At 43.2% G+C, this 17,431-nt stretch overlaps 1 protein-coding gene across 1 annotated transcript in view; it reads right to left on the bottom strand.

Annotated features, from left to right (window-relative positions):
* Window positions 1-2,452: 2,452 nt before the first annotated feature.
* Window positions 2,453-17,431, bottom strand: part of CPNE4 (copine 4) — a 611,972-nt gene continuing 596,993 nt past the window's right edge. Inside the window, exons 13-16 of the mRNA XM_061193684.1 lie at window positions 15,915-15,966; window positions 13,195-13,328; window positions 7,248-7,484; window positions 2,453-2,830 (exon numbers count right to left, since the gene is read on the bottom strand). Coding sequence (XP_061049667.1) covers window positions 2,696-2,830; window positions 7,248-7,484; window positions 13,195-13,328; window positions 15,915-15,966 — 558 coding nt within the window. The 3' untranslated portion in view covers window positions 2,453-2,695. The remainder of the gene's footprint in view (window positions 2,831-7,247; window positions 7,485-13,194; window positions 13,329-15,914; window positions 15,967-17,431) is intronic.

Here is a 17,431-nt window from a genome sequence, read left to right as displayed (position 1 = left end):
TCTACAGTGGATTTGGCAGGAGACCTAAATAGACATTTCTACAAGGAAGACATGCAGATGGCCAACAGGCACATGAAAAAATGCACAACATCACTAATCATTAGAGAAATGCAAATCAAAACTACAATGAGGTATCACCTCACTCCGGTCAGAATGGCCATCATCAAAAAGTCTACAAACAATAAATGCTGGAGAGGGTGTGGAGAAAACATGAACCCTCCTACACTGTTGGTGGGAATGGAAATTGATGCAGCCACTATGGAGAACAGTGTGGGGGTTCCTCAATAATCTAAAAATAGAGCTACCATATGATCCAGCAATCCCACTCCTGGGCATATATCCAGAGAAAACCATTAAAACCATTAAAAGATACATACACACCAATTTCATTGCAGCACTATTTATGATAGCCAAGTCATGGAAGCAACCTAAGTGTCCATCAACAGACGAATGGATAAAGAAGATGTGGTACATATATACACAATGGAATATTACTCAGCCATAGAAAGGAATGAAATAATGCCATTTGCAGCAACACGGATGGACCTAGAGATTATCATATTAAGTAAAGTAAGCCAGACAAAGAGAAATATCATATGATATCACTTATATGTGGAATCTAAAATATGATACAAATGAACTTATTTACAAAACACAAATAGACTCACAGACATAGAAAGCAAACTTCTGGTCACCAAAGGGGAAAGGGGGGTATGGAGGGATAAATTAGGAGGTTGGGATTAACAGATACACACTATTATATATAAAATAGATAACCAACAAGTACCTACTGTACAGCACAGGGGACTATATTCAATTTCCTGTAATAAACCATAATGGAAAAGAACATGAAAAAGGATATGTGTATATATATATGTATATATATATATATATATATATAAAACTCAAACACTTTGCTGTATACCTAAAACTAACACAACATTGTAAATCAACTATACTTCAATAAAAATTTTAAAAAATGAAAAAAAATCTACAGTGGATTTGATGTTGATCATGAGGCACATTAAGTCCATTCATTCGTTCTTTCATGCATTCACTCATTTGAGTAGTATTCCATTTATTCATTAAGCATCTATCTATTGAATAGTTATCTATTCATTAAACATATTGTTTACTATGTTCCTGGCACATAGACATTGAAGCTCATGTCCTTGTTTTGGGTTAGAAACAACCACCAGCTATTTCTGGTGAACAGGGTCTAAGTATTTTAATTCCTTGCCTGTTAAAAACCATGATCCACACGTTTCTATGGGACTGTGAAAGAGCTATTCCTAACCTGAGGCCAAGTCACTTACATGAACACTGTTCAGAAATTGCTTTGAAAAGAGAAACAAGACTATAAGTCTTAGAAAAAATTCCGTAAGTACCCAATTTATTCATAAAATAGTACAGTTTAAATATTTATGATTTTTTTCAGTCATACATTTTACCATCATTCCCAAATGTGCTTTTGGCCAACATGTATTTGCAAGGTTAAGATCTATAGTTATACCACTGGAAATCGTACAAGGCATTTAGTTTGCTTGTTAAATACTTCCCCCATCACGGAACAACAAACAGATCTATTTTGCCTTGTGATTTACTTTCCCATATCTCTGACCAAAAGTGGGCTCCACCTAGGGTCTTTTATGCTTGCAAAACACTTGTCCATTTCTCTTCAAGAAGACTATACAAGTGAAACATCGTTTTGGTTCAAGACTGGCTTGTTTATATCAAAACAAAACACCTCCACCCAAAACAATGATTCCAGGCATTTGTGTTGATGACTGAGTTTGCTCTCAGGAGCAATAAAAAGAGGCACAAAGAAGCCCTAGACTAAGCTTAAACATCAACCTGGCGGGCCACCTCTCTGGAAAGCCATACCACATGGCTATTTGCTGTGGACAAGTTTCCACTGTCATGGGTCTATTGAAGACTCTTTGAGGTCATTCCTAGGGAGTGACATAAACATGGGTCCTGAATTGGCATCATCTGGGACTCAGAGATGTAGGATCTTGGGCCCATGCAGACCTATTGCATCACAGTCAAAATTTAAACAAGATCCTCTGGTGATTTGTATACACGGGGAAGTCTGAGAGGTGCTGGATTGGGTGCCCCAGACCCACTTCAGGAAGACCACCTCTAGGTGGATAAGCCCCTTTTTCAGTGGAGAGACCATTCTCAGCAGGGAGGAATTATGGACGACAACTGCAAAAACAGCATGGTTTTTGTTTTTTTTTTTATTTTAAACATGCAAAATACAGTCCATGCATCTGCTATTTTAAAAAGTCTCTCATCCTGTAGCAGATAAAACCAAATATGTTTTGGCTATCAACGTTCAAGAAATTTTTCAAAATGCTTTACAGTGTAAAGATAATAAGAAATTTAGCAAAATTTCAACAAACCTGTATAAAAAACAGATACAGATAACATTTTATATCAAGGCGACATGCTGTAATGTAAAGAGTAAGTTATAATTATCCGTGTTTCTTTGTAAAAAGTCTTTAACAATACAAGGGCTTAGCAGATCCAGGCCTCAGGGCTACACATGCAAAAAGAATTGTTAGTTAGTTAAAAATCACCAAAACGTGCTATTTTTAAATGTGTACCTGTGTGTCTTTTTAAGTACAGGATAATAGAAGTATTAAGTATCAGCAGGAATAGTATTTGAGGACTCTGTAAAAGTGTGTAGACTTCATGGAGCCAGTGTCCGGGAAGAGTCATACATTTCTGATGAACATTTTGGCTTAATCCCTTTGCCATTGTAATAGTCCACGACTTGGTTTGGGACTTCAGCCAACACGCTCTTTGCCAGGGCAGCTGGAGAGGCCTGCAGGGAAGAAGAAATCACAGTGACTTTGGCACCGGGCCAAGGGAATCTGACCCAAATCAGCCTAAAAGACTTGAGTCCTGCTCTAAGCAGCTGGTCCCATTCATTCATTCATTCATTCATTCATTCATTCATTCATTCACCATTCATTCTGTACTTGTCAGCATCTATTCCAAGCAAGAGTTGTCAGATTGTTGGAAAATGAACCTTTAATTTCATAATTATATTTTTTCATGTCTGTCTCAAAATATAAAACTATTCACGTCTGAGGATGGGTGAACACTGGATGGCAGAAAGAATTGCCTTGCAGTTTTGTGTCTGATTTACATTCAAATCCAGACACCTATTTATGTTCCAGGCACGATGCGAGGGTTTATAGGGTCTATGATTCTTGCCATTAGGAAGTTACAGTCATGTGAGGGGAACCTGGTGGGGCAGAAATTAACCCTCCTATGAGGCAGAACACGATACATCCCACAGACCAGCAGATCACATCAATGGGAGCTTGTTAGAAATGTAAAATCTTAGACCCATCCCAGAGCTAATGAATCAGAATCTGCATTTTAACTTGATGCCTAGGTGATTCCTGTGCATATTGAAATTTGAGAAGCACTGCTCTAGGGAGTCACAGACACTGTGTGACCAGAGCACAAAAAAACAAGACTAAGGCATCTTGGAGGAAATCACAGCAGGCTTCCAAGAAGAGATGGCATTTACATTGGGTATATTTTAAAACAGGGAGAAGGAGAGGATTGGCATTAGATCATTCTAGGGACAGTGAGTCATCTGATGGGGCTCTAAAGGAGTGCATGCATGTGTGTGTGTGTGTGTGTGTGTGTGTGTGTGTTGGGGATGCAGGATTGGTGGGGCATTCAGTTGGAAAATGAGCTTGTGGCCTGGTGATGGAGAGTCTTGAATACTGTGCTAATTTATGTAGTTTTTCTTACATCAGCATTATGGACTCACTGCAGGCCTTGGGGCAGAGGAAGGTAGAGGTTGATATTCTGCATGGACTCTGGACTCATGCAGAGCTGGGCCGGACCTCTGACCCTGGCACTCACTACTAACTCCCCAGCCGCTGGGCAAGTAAGATTGCCTGAACCTCATTGTTAGCAATTACTGAAAAGGCTGAAAATTTGAAGCAGAGAGAAATGTTTGAGGTCCCTCTGGAAAAGTCCTGAAGGAAAGGGGGCTGGCCTAAATGCCAGATGACCAGGTTTCTAGCTCTTTCCTTCCTATGTGGCTTGTCACTCAGCCATTCAACTTTGCTATGCCCCGATATTCTGAGACAAGAAAGGAAAGAACAGGAATTCATTCTATCTCAGAGTATTTAGGAGGCTCAAAATGTAAAAGACACATACCTTAAAAACAATCTGAAAACACTGTGAGGAGTGTTTCTAAAGCGACTGCTCACATTTTGAAGATGCCATAGTATGTTGGACATTGGTATCCATGAATGCTCTTTTATTTTATAAATAACTGCTCAGGGTCGTGTGTTAGATCATGGCCCACTTTTACACTGGGGAAGACACAATAGTCATTTCCTCCCTTTTCTCTCTGATCATTGCTCACACAAAGTTTAGAAAGATAAAGACTTGACTTCCCAGTCTCCCTGGCATCTAGGGACGGCCATGTGACCCAATTTCATTGTTTGAGACCCAAGTGGGAGTTTCCTGGGGGGTGTTTCTTGGAGCTCTTTAACAGACATCACTGGCTCTGTTTCTCTTTCTTCTTCCTTTTTTCCTTGAACTAGAATATGATTCCTAGAGCTATGGCAACCATTTTATCATTGTGAGGGAATAACAAAAAGAATCTCTAAGTGCTGGTCCTGACACTATTGAATCATTGAAAAACACTAATGTCAGCAGCCACCAGCCCCTAACATCTAGCTACACGAGAAAAGTATATTTGTACTTATATAATCCAGGGTTTCTCAATTTTGGCACTATTGCTATTTTGATATATTGGATATATTTTATAATTCTTTGTGTGGGGACTGTCCTCTGCATCGTAGGATGCTTACCAGCATCCCTGGCCTTTACCCACTGGATGCAAGTAGCCATCAAAAATGTCTCCAGACATTGCCAAATGTCCCCTGGGGAGAAAAATCATCCTTGGTTAAGAACCACTCATGTAATCCACTGTGAGATGGATTTGCTGTTATTTGAAGACAAAAATATTCCTGAACAGTATGTCAAGCAGAACTTGCTCGGATGATAAAAGTATTCTGTATTTGCACTGTCCAACGTGGTAGTCACCAGACACGTGCTGTCACTGAGCCCTTGCAATGTGGTTAGTGTGACTAAAAACTGATTTTTAAATTTAATTTTAATGAATTTAAATTTAAATAACAACGTGTGGCTCTTTGCTACTGTGTTGGACAGCACAGTTCCCAATGATTCTCCCGCCCTTTGCATATCTGTGCTGGTGGTTCTGGGGAGCAAAGAGGGCCTGGAGGTCCATTAACTTGGGATAAGGCAAGAAAATATGAAAGTAGCTGGCAAGAACAGTAATAAAAGCCACATTTATTAACCACCTGCATGCACCAGGCGCTGTGCTGAGCGTTATATAAGCCCCACCTCTAATCTTCCAATGTGTGTGTTATTTGCCCCGTTTTACAGATGAAAGTCTGTGACACAGAGAGGTTAAGTAACTTGCCCCAAGCCACACAGCTCAGAGCCTCTGCCCTGTCCGAAGCTCTGAGTTACCATGCAGAGCAGAAAGAGAGAGGCGATTCATGGGTTCCTGGCTGTATGAAACGATATCAGTGCCTCACCTTGCGTTTTATTTATGGTTTATTGAATTCAGAATAGATTAGTTTGGATAATGAAACAGTTCTCAGAATCTAATTTGAAATTCAGGAAGCTAAGGCGGGTGCTAAACTCCTGGTACTCTGCTCTAGTGGACCACAGGGAGCTGGGACCCTGGAGCAGAGGGACAGTGAGCGCGCCCCCTTCCTCGCGCCGATCAGGCACTTCCTTGTTGCGGGTGCCCCTCACCTCCCTGCCCGCCCCCCCAAGGTCTGTCCTCCTCATGTCCCAGCTCCAGCTGCTTCTCTGAAGTTTTGTAGCGACAGGGTGGCCCACCTCAGTCGCCCATAGATCTCTTAGTGTGAGAGTTTTCTGCGGACACCTGTGTTCCAACTGGGCAGTTCTCCAGTAAATTCCTGGAGGCTGGGCCCCATGGCTCCTCATCTCACCGTGGTGCCAGTGCTAGCACACAGCAGGCACTCTGCGAGCGTGTGAGGGAGAGCAGGGGCTGGGTGGAGGCTGCAACAGTGCATGGCCCCGTGGCGTGTGTGTGTGTGTGTCTGTAGGGGGCGGGGAGAGGGTGGTTTGGAGAAGCTCTTGGACCCCTCTTCACTCAGGCAACACTGTGGGTGGTGGTCAGTCCTGTGGTACTTCTGTCCAGCTGACAAGACAGGGCAGGACATCACAGTCTGGAAGAACACACCTCGGGCACCATGCAAGCAAGTGGTTTCACTGATGAACACAACTGTGGGTGATTCAGCTCCAGCGCACCCCAACTTGAAGAGGATGCCCCACCTTGCTGTCCTGTGCAGACAACTTGGTGGCTTGGAAACCTTCCCTTGGGCAAGTTGAAGATGGGCTACGGTAGCAGAGTTGCCCGCTGTGAGTCACCCAGGCTCACTGCCCACACACTTGTGGGAGTTTTCACTGGGGCACGGAACGGAACAACACAGGGGGCTGTCTGTGACACTGCGGGGGAGGCTCTGCAGGGCTCTTCAGGGCCACTGCCATCCCAGAGGGAAACTTTGTATGAATCAGAAAAGTTTTTTTTTTTTTTTTTTTAAAACCCTGTCAGTCATGAACCAGTTTTGATTCTGCCTTAGCAAACTCATGCCAGCATTTTCCCCTATTGACCACAAACAACTGTTTAATATCATCCTTTAAACTAACTTTGTTATCTTGCTGGTTCCCTCATTAATGAATTAAATAAATCTTTGATGCTGCTTACTATATATTTATACAGGATTTAAGTTTCTATCATTTTGAAAACATACTTTGCCAAGGCAAACACAGACCTCTGCCAGGGCACGTGGTTTGACAAGGAGAACCAAGGCCGAATTTCAGCTCCTCTTTGCTACTTCAGCCAGGCAACCTTGAGCAGGAAACAACCTGCCCAACTGTATATGGCAGTCCTGGGTACACTGGAGACCCTAAATTCTGTGGATGAGGCCAAGCTCCAATGAAGTGTTGGCTACATAGTTAGCATGACTCCTCATCAATGACTCAGGTTACACTTCTTTCTCCAGCAAGCCAAGCTCTATATGTCCTGGGTGGGAGTCAGCCTGGCCCAGGCAGGGACAGCTGGCATTGCTTCACTATGAACACTGGTGGAAAAATGGGGAGGGGGGCTTCTGCTCTCCCAGGGGAAGCCCCCGAGATATGCGTACGTGTTTGAAGTTCCTGAAGGGCACGAACTGGACGATGTCGCGAAGGACGGGCTCTCCCTTGGGCGACCTCAGAATCCCGTCGTCGCCGTCCAGCATCTGCATGTCACTGAAGTCTGCGTTGCCCACTCCCACGATGATGACCGACATGGGGAGGTGGGAGGCATGGACGATGGCCTCCCTCGTGTCGGCCATGTCTGTGATGACCCCGTCAGTCAGGATCAGCAGGATGAAGTATTGCTGCCATCAGTGGGACACCAGGAGACGATGGGGATGGAGAGGTGGGAGAGACAAGGACAAAGCCAGTTACACACTCCGGCGGCTCCAGTGCATACTGACCACAGCAAGTGACAACTGACTTTTCCTGAGTGCCCGTGTTGACAACCTTAAACACTGAAGACTTAGGATGAATGGAGCTTAAAGGCAGGCACAGTAATTGCAGGTTAATTCTAATAATCACCTTAGTGATGGTTACAAAGCACAGGGTATAGACAGAGTAGCAGAAGAGTCAGGGGGCTGGCTTCAAAGCCTCTTGCTCTGAGATGCTGGGAATTTTCCCTTAACTCCTCTGGGTCTCAGCCTCTTCATCTCTCAAATGAGGGGTGGGACTAGATCATTCATACGGTCCTCTTCAGCTTGGAGATTTGCAAGAGTCTAAAGTCAAGCTGCCTAATATTTACAATAGCCACCAGCTCCATGTAACTATTGTGCCCTTGAAATGTGACGAAAGCAATGGAGAAACAGAATTTTTAATTTTATTTCATTTGAATGAATTTAAATTTAACTTTAAAAAGTGGATACCCGATTGAGTTATTGGAAATCTTTTAAGTACGTTTGGAACAACTATAAATATGTGAATCCACTTTCTCAGTTATCAATTTATAAAATCTATATAAGGATCAAGTGTTTTCTGTGGTAATTTAGCATCCAAATTGAGATGATGTGAGTATAAAATACACACTTTTTAAAATGTGGCTAATGGAGAATTTTAAATCGCTGCACGCCTCCCACTGTATTTCTAGTGGATGGCGCTGCACTAAAGCCCTGCTAGAAGAGGCAAGGGTCACAGTCTCTGCCTCTGAAGGCTGTGTGCCCTGGGCTAGTGTGTGGCCTGCAGGTGGCTGCCCTTCTCCAAGGATGTGGGCAAGACTCTTCCTGCTCTAAGTCCTGGTTGGACAGGCTGGTGGGTGACTCATCTGAGATGGAGATTGGAGAGAAGGCTCCATGCTCATCAGCACTGGAAGGGCTTGGGAAGGGCTATGGGGTCTGGAGAGGGAAGGCCCAGTGGAGGACATCACTGTCCTTAGTCGTTAGAGGCATCATGACAGCCTCTCAGGTGAGAGGGGAGGGAAGGAGGTCACTGAGATATTGCTCATGCCAAACCCAAAATAATTTCTAATGTAATCTTTGCAATATGTTCAACATCTACAGGGAGTAAATGTGGGATGATGAAACCATTCCAAGTTGTCACATTTCAAAGGAGAAAGGCTAGGTAGAATAATCACATGTTGAAAACATCTGGTTTTGAGAATCACACTTAGAAAGCTGCATATAGGCTGGCAGTGCTAAAGAGTTCCCATTTTTCTCTGCGAGTCTGAAAAAAATGTTTTTAAACAAAACAACTCAGTCAAAAATACAATTGGAGAGAAGAGAAATTCACACTATGATGAAGATAGTCACATGTCCTGAATGCTTTCCATACAGTTTAATATAAAGACTAATTCTGGGGCTTCCCTGGTGGTGCAGTGGTTAAGAATTTGCCTGTCAAGGCAGGGGACACGGGTTCGAGCCCTGGCCGGGGAAGATCCCACATGCCGCGGAGAAACTAAGCCTGTGCACCACAACTACTGAGCCTGAGCTCTAGAGTCTGCAAGCCACAACTACTGAGCCCACATGCCACAACTACTGAAGCCTATGCGCCTAGAGCCTGTGCTCTGCAACAAGAGAAGCCACGACAATGAGAAGGCTGTGGACCTCAACGAAGAGTAGCCCCCGCTCACCGCAACTAGAGAAAGCCCACGCACAGCAACGAAGACCCAATGCAGCCAAAAATAAATAAATAAATAAATAAATAAATAAATATATATATATATATATATATATATATATATATATATATATATATATATATATATATAAAGACTAATTCTGTTCCATGTCCACTAACTACCCACCCCTAGTTCTAGTTGATCAATTTTCAAATTCATTCGAGTTGTCAATTTTCATCCATACCTATGCTTTTTAAGTCTTATACATTCACAGAGAAGGTGGCCTGGGAGTTTGGAGGAAGGTTTCAGTCGGGTGAAGTGATGGAGGAGCTAGGGAGTTGCAAGGAGAAGGCACAGAAGGAGGCAGCTTGGTGGCCTGGGGATGGAGGGAAGCAGTGTAGGAAACACCAGAACCAGAAATGACTCCTCCCAGGGTGTGCCTTGGAGGCCATGGCAGGTGCCACACCTGGATGGAGACTCATCCTGATTCCTGAGCAGGTGGGCTCGTGAGTGAATCACACTTCTGTGCCCTCATCGTCCACTCCCCACCCTCCCCTAACTCCTGTCTGATCCGGTCTTCATGGTCCAGGGCACGGATCTCCCCTACCTGCCCCCTACAATACCCCCAGGAGCAAACAACCTGACAGTCACATGACCACATCAAGAATGTTTAGAGTTGTTGTGGTCTAGAGCGGGCATTGGCAAAATATTTTCTGTAAAGGGGCTATAATAAATACTTTAGGCTCTGCGGGCCATAATGATGTCTGTGGCAATGACATAACTCTGCCTGTTAGAATGAAAACAGCCATAGACAGTGCTTGATAGGAATGTGCATGGCTGTGTTCTGATAAAACTTTATTAATGGACACAAGTTTGAATGTCATATAACTTTTGTGTGCCATGAAATATTATTCTCCTTTTGATTTTTTTCAACCATTTAAAAATGTAAAAGCCATTCTTAGCTAGCAAGCCACTGAAAAACAGGTTGCAGAATGTGGCTGGCTTTTCATTTAGAGCAGGGGTTCTTAACCTAGGCTTGCGGACTGTTGAGTTGAAAGGATTCAGGCAGTCCGTGCAGCTGGGGTAAATTAAAGTTTTATTTTCACTAACCTCTAACTAAAGCTTATCATTTTTTTCAATTCTAAATATAATCAACAAATAAAATTAGTTTTAACTGTACTTGTGACTGAGTCACTAATAGAAATCACAGAATACGTTCCTGTTATCTTACAGTGTCTGCAAATATCTCAACGTGTCATTTACATTCAACACTACTTAGAAATTACAGTATTAGGCCAGCCACAAATCCTCATAATTTAATTTTATTACTATATTTATGATGCTTCTATGTCACATTTAAAGATATTTGCTGGGCTTCCCTGGTGGCGCAGTCGTTGAGAATCTGCCTGCCAATGCAGGGGACACGGGTTCGAGCCCTGGTCCGGGAAGATCGCACATGCCACGGAGCAACTAGGCCCGTGAGCCACAACTACTGAGCCTGCGCGTCTGGAGCCTGTGCTCCGCAACAAGAGAGGCCGCGATAGTGAGAGGCCCGCGCACCGCAATGAAGAGTGGACCCCGCTTGCCGCAACTAGAGAAAGCCCTCGCACAGAAACGAAGACCTAACACAGCCATAAATAAATAAATAAATTAATTAATTAAAAAAATAAATTAAAAAAATAAAGATATTTGCTAACTGCATTTCAATATAATTGGTTTATTTTATAACATATATTTTATTTTGTGCATTTAAAGGCCCTTCTGAGGAGGGGTCCATGGGCTTCACCAGCTGCTAATGGTGTCCATGGAACAAAAATGGTTAAGAAGCTCTGGTCTGAAGAGACTGTCAAGATTCTAGAACGTGATCCTTCCAGGTTTAATCTAGCTAAAGGTAATAGGCTGCAGACTGTTGGATCAAAACCCTGATGGTAATTTCCAATAAAGGTCGCAGTAACAGCTGCTTCCAAAGTCAGGCTAGGAAAGTGCTCACGGGTGAAATATTATAGTCTTTGAATGTACTTGAGGTCCTGCTTACATAAGGAGAGGACTTATTTTCTTTCTAGAAGAGTTCCACAAAACTGAGGAGAAAATCCTACAGCCACAGACTTCCTGGCACCACTTGCCTACAAGGTTCAAGGTTAGGACCCTTAGCAGTCAGTGATAACAAGGGGCCCTGGACCATACACTGTTCAAAAGATAATGGAAACCTCTGGGGGAAAGCATCAGTGTTCCTGGCCTATAGGAGTGAGTTATTTGGGGAGATGTGGATTAGATGCTTCCAGTACTGTTTCCTGACCTGTCCTTTCAGAGCAGACCCATCGGTCCCTGAAGGAGTGAGTAATAGCCAAAGCCTCATGCTGGTTTGTATTAGTCCAGAACTCAGACCTATGTCAGATTCCCTTTACTCCTGTGAGTCCTGGTACCCCAGGGAGGCTGAGATGATTCAAACTGGGCTCCAGGGAGCCCTAGGGATGCCTTGGATGCTCTTGGGGATAAAGGAGAATAGACAAGTTTGGACCACATCCTTCAGCCCAGATTTAGCAAAAATAGTCTGTTTTCTTAAAATCTATTTTATGTGTTTGGTTTCTGAGCAAGGTATTATTTGAAGTATTTGAATTTGAAGTCCTGGTGATTAAAAAAAAAGGTTAAAAATAAAATGAAATACTGATCCTGTCCAACCCTATGCCTAAATCTTGCATCTGAGAGGATTCAGATTTGCTTCAAGGCCTCTGTGGGTTTGGCAAGATGGAGATGCTACTGACTTTGACAAATGTGGTCTTCACAGGGGTGTCGGGGAGCAAAGTTTGGGTGGTATAGGTGGAAGGGCCAATGGGAGGAGAGATGAAGGCAGTGAATATGGGCAGTTCTTTAAATGAATTTTGCTGTAAAAGAGAGTAAAATAAGGGACAGTACCTAAAGGGTAAAGTGGTGTTGAGAGAGAGTTTTGAACCTAAACAAGAGATATTGTAACATGCTTTATTTGCTAATAGGAATGAGTCTTCAGTAGAAAGGGGAAAATAGGTGATGAGGAGAGAAAGGGAATATAAGTATGAGGTCAGTGTCCCTAATAGTTGGGAGGTGTGTGCTGCAGTGCGCAGAGCAGAGGTAGCCATGAGACGGGAGTGTGGTCCAGCCCATCCTAACACGAGGGAAGAACACAGGCACAGGGCAAGGGGGTCAGATGAGCTCACATAAGAAGGTGAGGGAGCAGCATATCATGTTCTTCATGCAAATTCAGTGTCTTGGAACCCAGGATAAAATCACAGAGAAAAATCTCAGACATTAGCAATATTCTGCTAAATCTGAGAAAAAGTCATAAAGCTAAAAAAGGACATAGGACATAATGACAGTATTGAAAAATGATGCATAGAAAAGCTATTACAGCAATATATTTAAGTCTAATATATTAAGGGAAAAAAACAAACTCTATTTGGCCTTGTAACCTTGGTTTGCATTTTTCTTAAGAAAACCACTAATAGGACCTGAAATAAACCTTCACTGTGATGTTGTGTGTTACTTCACTTGACTACCAGGCAGAAGAATAACCCATTGTTTTACTTCACTTCCATCTGTAGGCTGGGTACACTGGAAAGCAAGCTTAGTTTTGGACAGTTGTTTTTTTTCCTTCCCAGGAACTGAAGGTGAGTATGAGTATTATGAGGATGACCTACACTCCAGTGAATATAGTGGCTTCCCCTGTTGAAGGCCTCATGTGTTCAGGTAACATTGCAGACATTTGAGTTGTGTCATCTTTAAACCTTATGTTAATCCAGCAGAGATAGGCATGATTATCCCCATTTTTCAGGTGAGGAGACTGAGGACAGGGAGAAGGTTAAGTCACTTCTTCAAACTCACACAGGTAGAAATGCAAATTTATTGTCAGATTGGGATGGGTGCTATGGCCAGTATCCAGGTGAGGATGGGTAAATGCCCATTAGCAGGCAGACCACCCCTCTCCTTACCGATGCCTCTTTGGTGTTGGTCTCCTCTGATGCTGACTTGGCGACCTTCTGGATGATGGGAGCAATGTTGGTGGGGCCATAGAGCTGGAGTTTGGGAAGGCAGCTCTGGTAGGCTTCCACAACTCCTTGAATCCCTGAGGTGGAATTGGCAAAGATCAATAGCTAAATAGTCTCCCTAAATATATTTATAATCAAAGACACACACACACACACACACACACACACACACACACACAAATGAAGCATTAACTTCCCCCAAATAGTCCTTATCAATAGCACATTTATGTTCTTAAGATAAAAAAGAAAATACCACATCTGAGCTGGTATTTCTGCCTCCACTCCCAGTAAAGTCATTTTCTTTATTCATTTTACTTATTTTTTTTTTTTTTTGAAATTGACTTGGGAAGAATTTATTAATGAATGATTGTGTTTGCTACAGAATACAAACAAGCTTTTTATGACAAAGAGAATATTCTAGACCCATTAAAAAAATGTCAGTTACAAACCGATGTATTCCCAAATCTTTTTCTACACTTTCAAAAATAAGGGATTCATACTGGGAATATTTTGCAACCCTACAACTTAAAACTCAGAGAGAAATCATTTTGGTCTGAAATCATTCTCTTTAAAGGTTCAAGTCAAAAGCGACCATTTCCACCAATGTCTCCCTTCTGTCTCACCTTACACAATAGATTTCATTAGATCCTCCTATTGTAATGAAGCCAACATTGTACCCATTTTACAGGTAAGAAACTGAGGCTCAGAGAGGTTTGCTGCAGACTCAGGATTCACACCCAGGTGTGTCTGGCTCTAAGGGCCATGCTCACAGCTTTAACATCCCTCTCATTTTCACACCGTCCTGTTGACTCTAGTATAATCACCCTGGGCCACCTATGTGAGTGATGTGTACCCACAACCGTCTCTCCAGATGTTAAGGTCCTTGTGGGTAAGAATTGTGACTTTCTTTCTCATGAGCTTGAGGCAGGTCGGGCATGTGGTAGCTGCTCCCCAAATGTGTGATGAATGAGCAAAATGACGGTCACAGTCGTCTGCCGGGGACTGTAGTACAGGTGAGTGACGTCCATCACCATGGGCACCCCTCATTTAAGGGGGGCTTCCATCCAAGAGATCATGACGGGTGGGCTCTGCTGGAAGAGGCAGCCCTGCTAGTGTAGCTCCTCCCAGCATAAGTCTTGGCTGCACACTGAATGTTCTAACCGTGATCCCACAGAGACAGTCCCATTACCAATGATTTTTGTTCAAAGGGTCCTCTCCGTGTCTGTGCCTGTGTTACCTCTCTCTTCCCCTGTTTCTTCTCATCCTCCTACACCCCTTTCTACCCTGAAACAGCACACTGGTCCTGTTTGAAGCCAGAGAGACCCACAAAGCCCCTGATGTGATTGTTTTCCCTCCACATCCTGCCAACCAGATTTTGGGCATCTTGGATGAGCAAGTTGTATTCTGTTCTGCCTTTATACACATGCATGTAACAAAATGTGTATGAAAATGACTGAAAATGCTGCATTCTCTTTGTCCTGCCCCAAAGTCTGCCATTCTAAAGACAGGTGCCAAATCATTACATAGCCTGGTTTTGAAGTTAAGTGATGCTGAACAGAATCTCTTTTTCTGTTTTGGTTTTTGAGGTTTTGCCTAAGATAAGCAAGTCTGAGTTCTCTTCCAAAAATACCAGGCAGGTGAATTCTAAGATGTGAAACGGGTTAACACTGGATATGTCCTTCATTCTGCTTTGATGGAAAACCATTCTTACAGTTGAAGAGCGGGAATGGTTTGAGATGAGGGAAGCCTAAACTGTAATAAACTTGGCGTGAGGGATGGTGAGAGGGAATAAGGGCAGAATGGAGATCTGGTCTCAGAGGTTGTCACGTGCAGACCCGGGGATATTGATGTCATGTTCTTGGACAGTTAGTGCCAAATTTGTGAAAGAAACTGCGGGATGTTCTACATCCCCCACAGGATCTGAATTAACCCTGTTCAGCCCCTTCCTCCTCTACAGGAAGGAGGAGAGACACGGACATTTCCACCAGCCCACTGCAAAAATGTCTTACCATTTTCATAGCAACAGGTGTACTTGGCTCTATTTATTATTTAGAAATCAGGAAAAATGATTCTAGGATACAATTTATCATCATAGTCATCATCATTATTTTGTGGAATGTCTTGGGGAATTTCTAGCTGGAAATAACGTAATACAGACCAAAGCCTTTGAGAAGGCTCTTTCTGGCACAAAACCATGAAGTGACTTGCTTGAAGTTGCTGAGGGCATATCCTTTGCCAACATGCTGAAAGTGTCACATGATCTCCACGCTTCCCCTTTTCCTTATTACTTCACCGAGAGGAAGTTGTGCAAAATAAATACTTGATGACAACTTGGAAAGCAGAAAGAGGGGTACCTCATCACTGCCCATCAGGTGACCCTTCCCTCAAATTTTTTTTGGTTTTCTTGGCCAGAAGAATCCAGAATTGGAATCAATATTCTTGCTCTAAGCTCAAGACCTCTTCTGCATTCTGTCTTTTCCGGCTCTTACGTCTCTGCTCTGTTGTGGCCTTCAGAGTAGCGTGTTTATTTGGGTCCAGTGAGCCTACTTCTCTGCTGTGGACAATCATCACTGACATACTGCATCAGGAGTGAGAAACTAAAATGGGAAAAGTATGAAGGGAAGGACTGTGAAACACTGACTTCCTTTCACGTTGTGATTTACCTGCACATTCTGGGTTGTCTTCATTAAAGTTGATTGCGAAGTCGTGAGATACCTGGACACCAATTAAAATTTACAAAAGGAAGAAAGGAGAATGACAACATTAATCCAGTAAGGAGGCACTGGGGCTTAGAGTTTTTGCCAACAGATGCTCATTACATTCATTATGTGTCAAGCTGCGGGAACCATTTTAAGCCTTTACACAATCACTCCGAGATGAAGGGTGGATTCTAAGCTCCCTGTGGAGTTGAGGTGACAGGGAGATTTTCTAGAATCAGATAAATGCTGGCAGGAGGGGGAGAATAAGGCATATGAAAAAAAATTCAAGAAAATATTTCATAAAAATGAAACTCCAAATAGCTTCCGGATAGAAGTGGCCACAGACCAGAGGCTTAGATTTGGTTGAGTTCTATTTGGACCCAGTGATTAAAAAATGATAACTCAATAACCTAAGCTGTCTGCTTGACATGGCCATGGTTACAAAGGCTCCAGCAAAGCTGTTGACATTTAAGATTCACTCTAACATAATATACAGAGCTGCCAGGCAGGAGGATTTTCACATACATACAGGTAAAAATAGACTCTTGCTTTTGGAAAAGTAATACTTCCAACACAAATTCCTCTACCTGGCAGGACATATGTACAAGGTCAAATAATATGTGGTTTACTTTTTTTCTTTCTAAAACCTGATAAAATAAGAGGGGTGTCCTGTCATCTAGACATTTTTATTGGGTCACTTGGAATTTTACTGAGACTTCCATTTCAAAGGCTATTTCCCACAGGACTGACTCTCTGGGGCCTAGAAAATAGGTCATTGTGCTAAAAAACCCCTCTTTTCTCAGTGGGGGTCAGAGCTGATGCTGTTGGTGCCTCGCTCACATTCCCTTGCCCTTGGCTTTTCCAGGCAACTCAGCCGACTGCCAACCATCCTGCCTGCTTTATTTACCTTAAGTTTTTCTTGGGCTTCCAGAGCCTGCTTAGCCTGCCCAAGTGACAGGCTGAAAATGGTGGGGAATTAATGTCCCCTGGGAGTAATGTGCCCGTGGAGTAGCTCTTCATCATGGGCTGATGGGAGGTGGTGTGTCAATACCCCAGCTCTCTTATCCCTTGGGGTCTGTGTGTACTTTGCATTGTCTCCTGGGATTCAGCTGTGGCTGTCCATGCTGGTAATGGCTTGTTAGTAAACCCTATGTTGACTTCTCCCCATTTCCCCACTCTCTACTGAGGTTTCCTCCAACTCTCAAATAAACTGCTTGCCTCCAAATCCCTGTCGCAAGGTTCCAGGAGAGCACAAACTAAGGCGGAGGTGCTTGTGGCTCAGTTTCAATGCAAACTGAGATTTTATCCTCAAGAAGCAAGTCATAGTAACTTTGTAAACACTCTGGGGGTCACCTGAGTTGCTGAGACCATCAGGGCCTGTCTGGGGCAGAGGGGAGATGAGGCTTGGAAAAGGGTATCTGAATGGCTTTGGGGGAGCAGACTGAGAATACATAAGGGGTGCCTGTTAGGGCAGCAGGAAT

This window comes from Eubalaena glacialis, chromosome 6 (assembly GCF_028564815.1).
Source record: "Eubalaena glacialis isolate mEubGla1 chromosome 6, mEubGla1.1.hap2.+ XY, whole genome shotgun sequence".
NCBI lineage: Eukaryota > Metazoa > Chordata > Mammalia > Artiodactyla > Balaenidae > Eubalaena > Eubalaena glacialis.
This window is presented reverse-complemented; position numbering and strand designations above follow the sequence as displayed.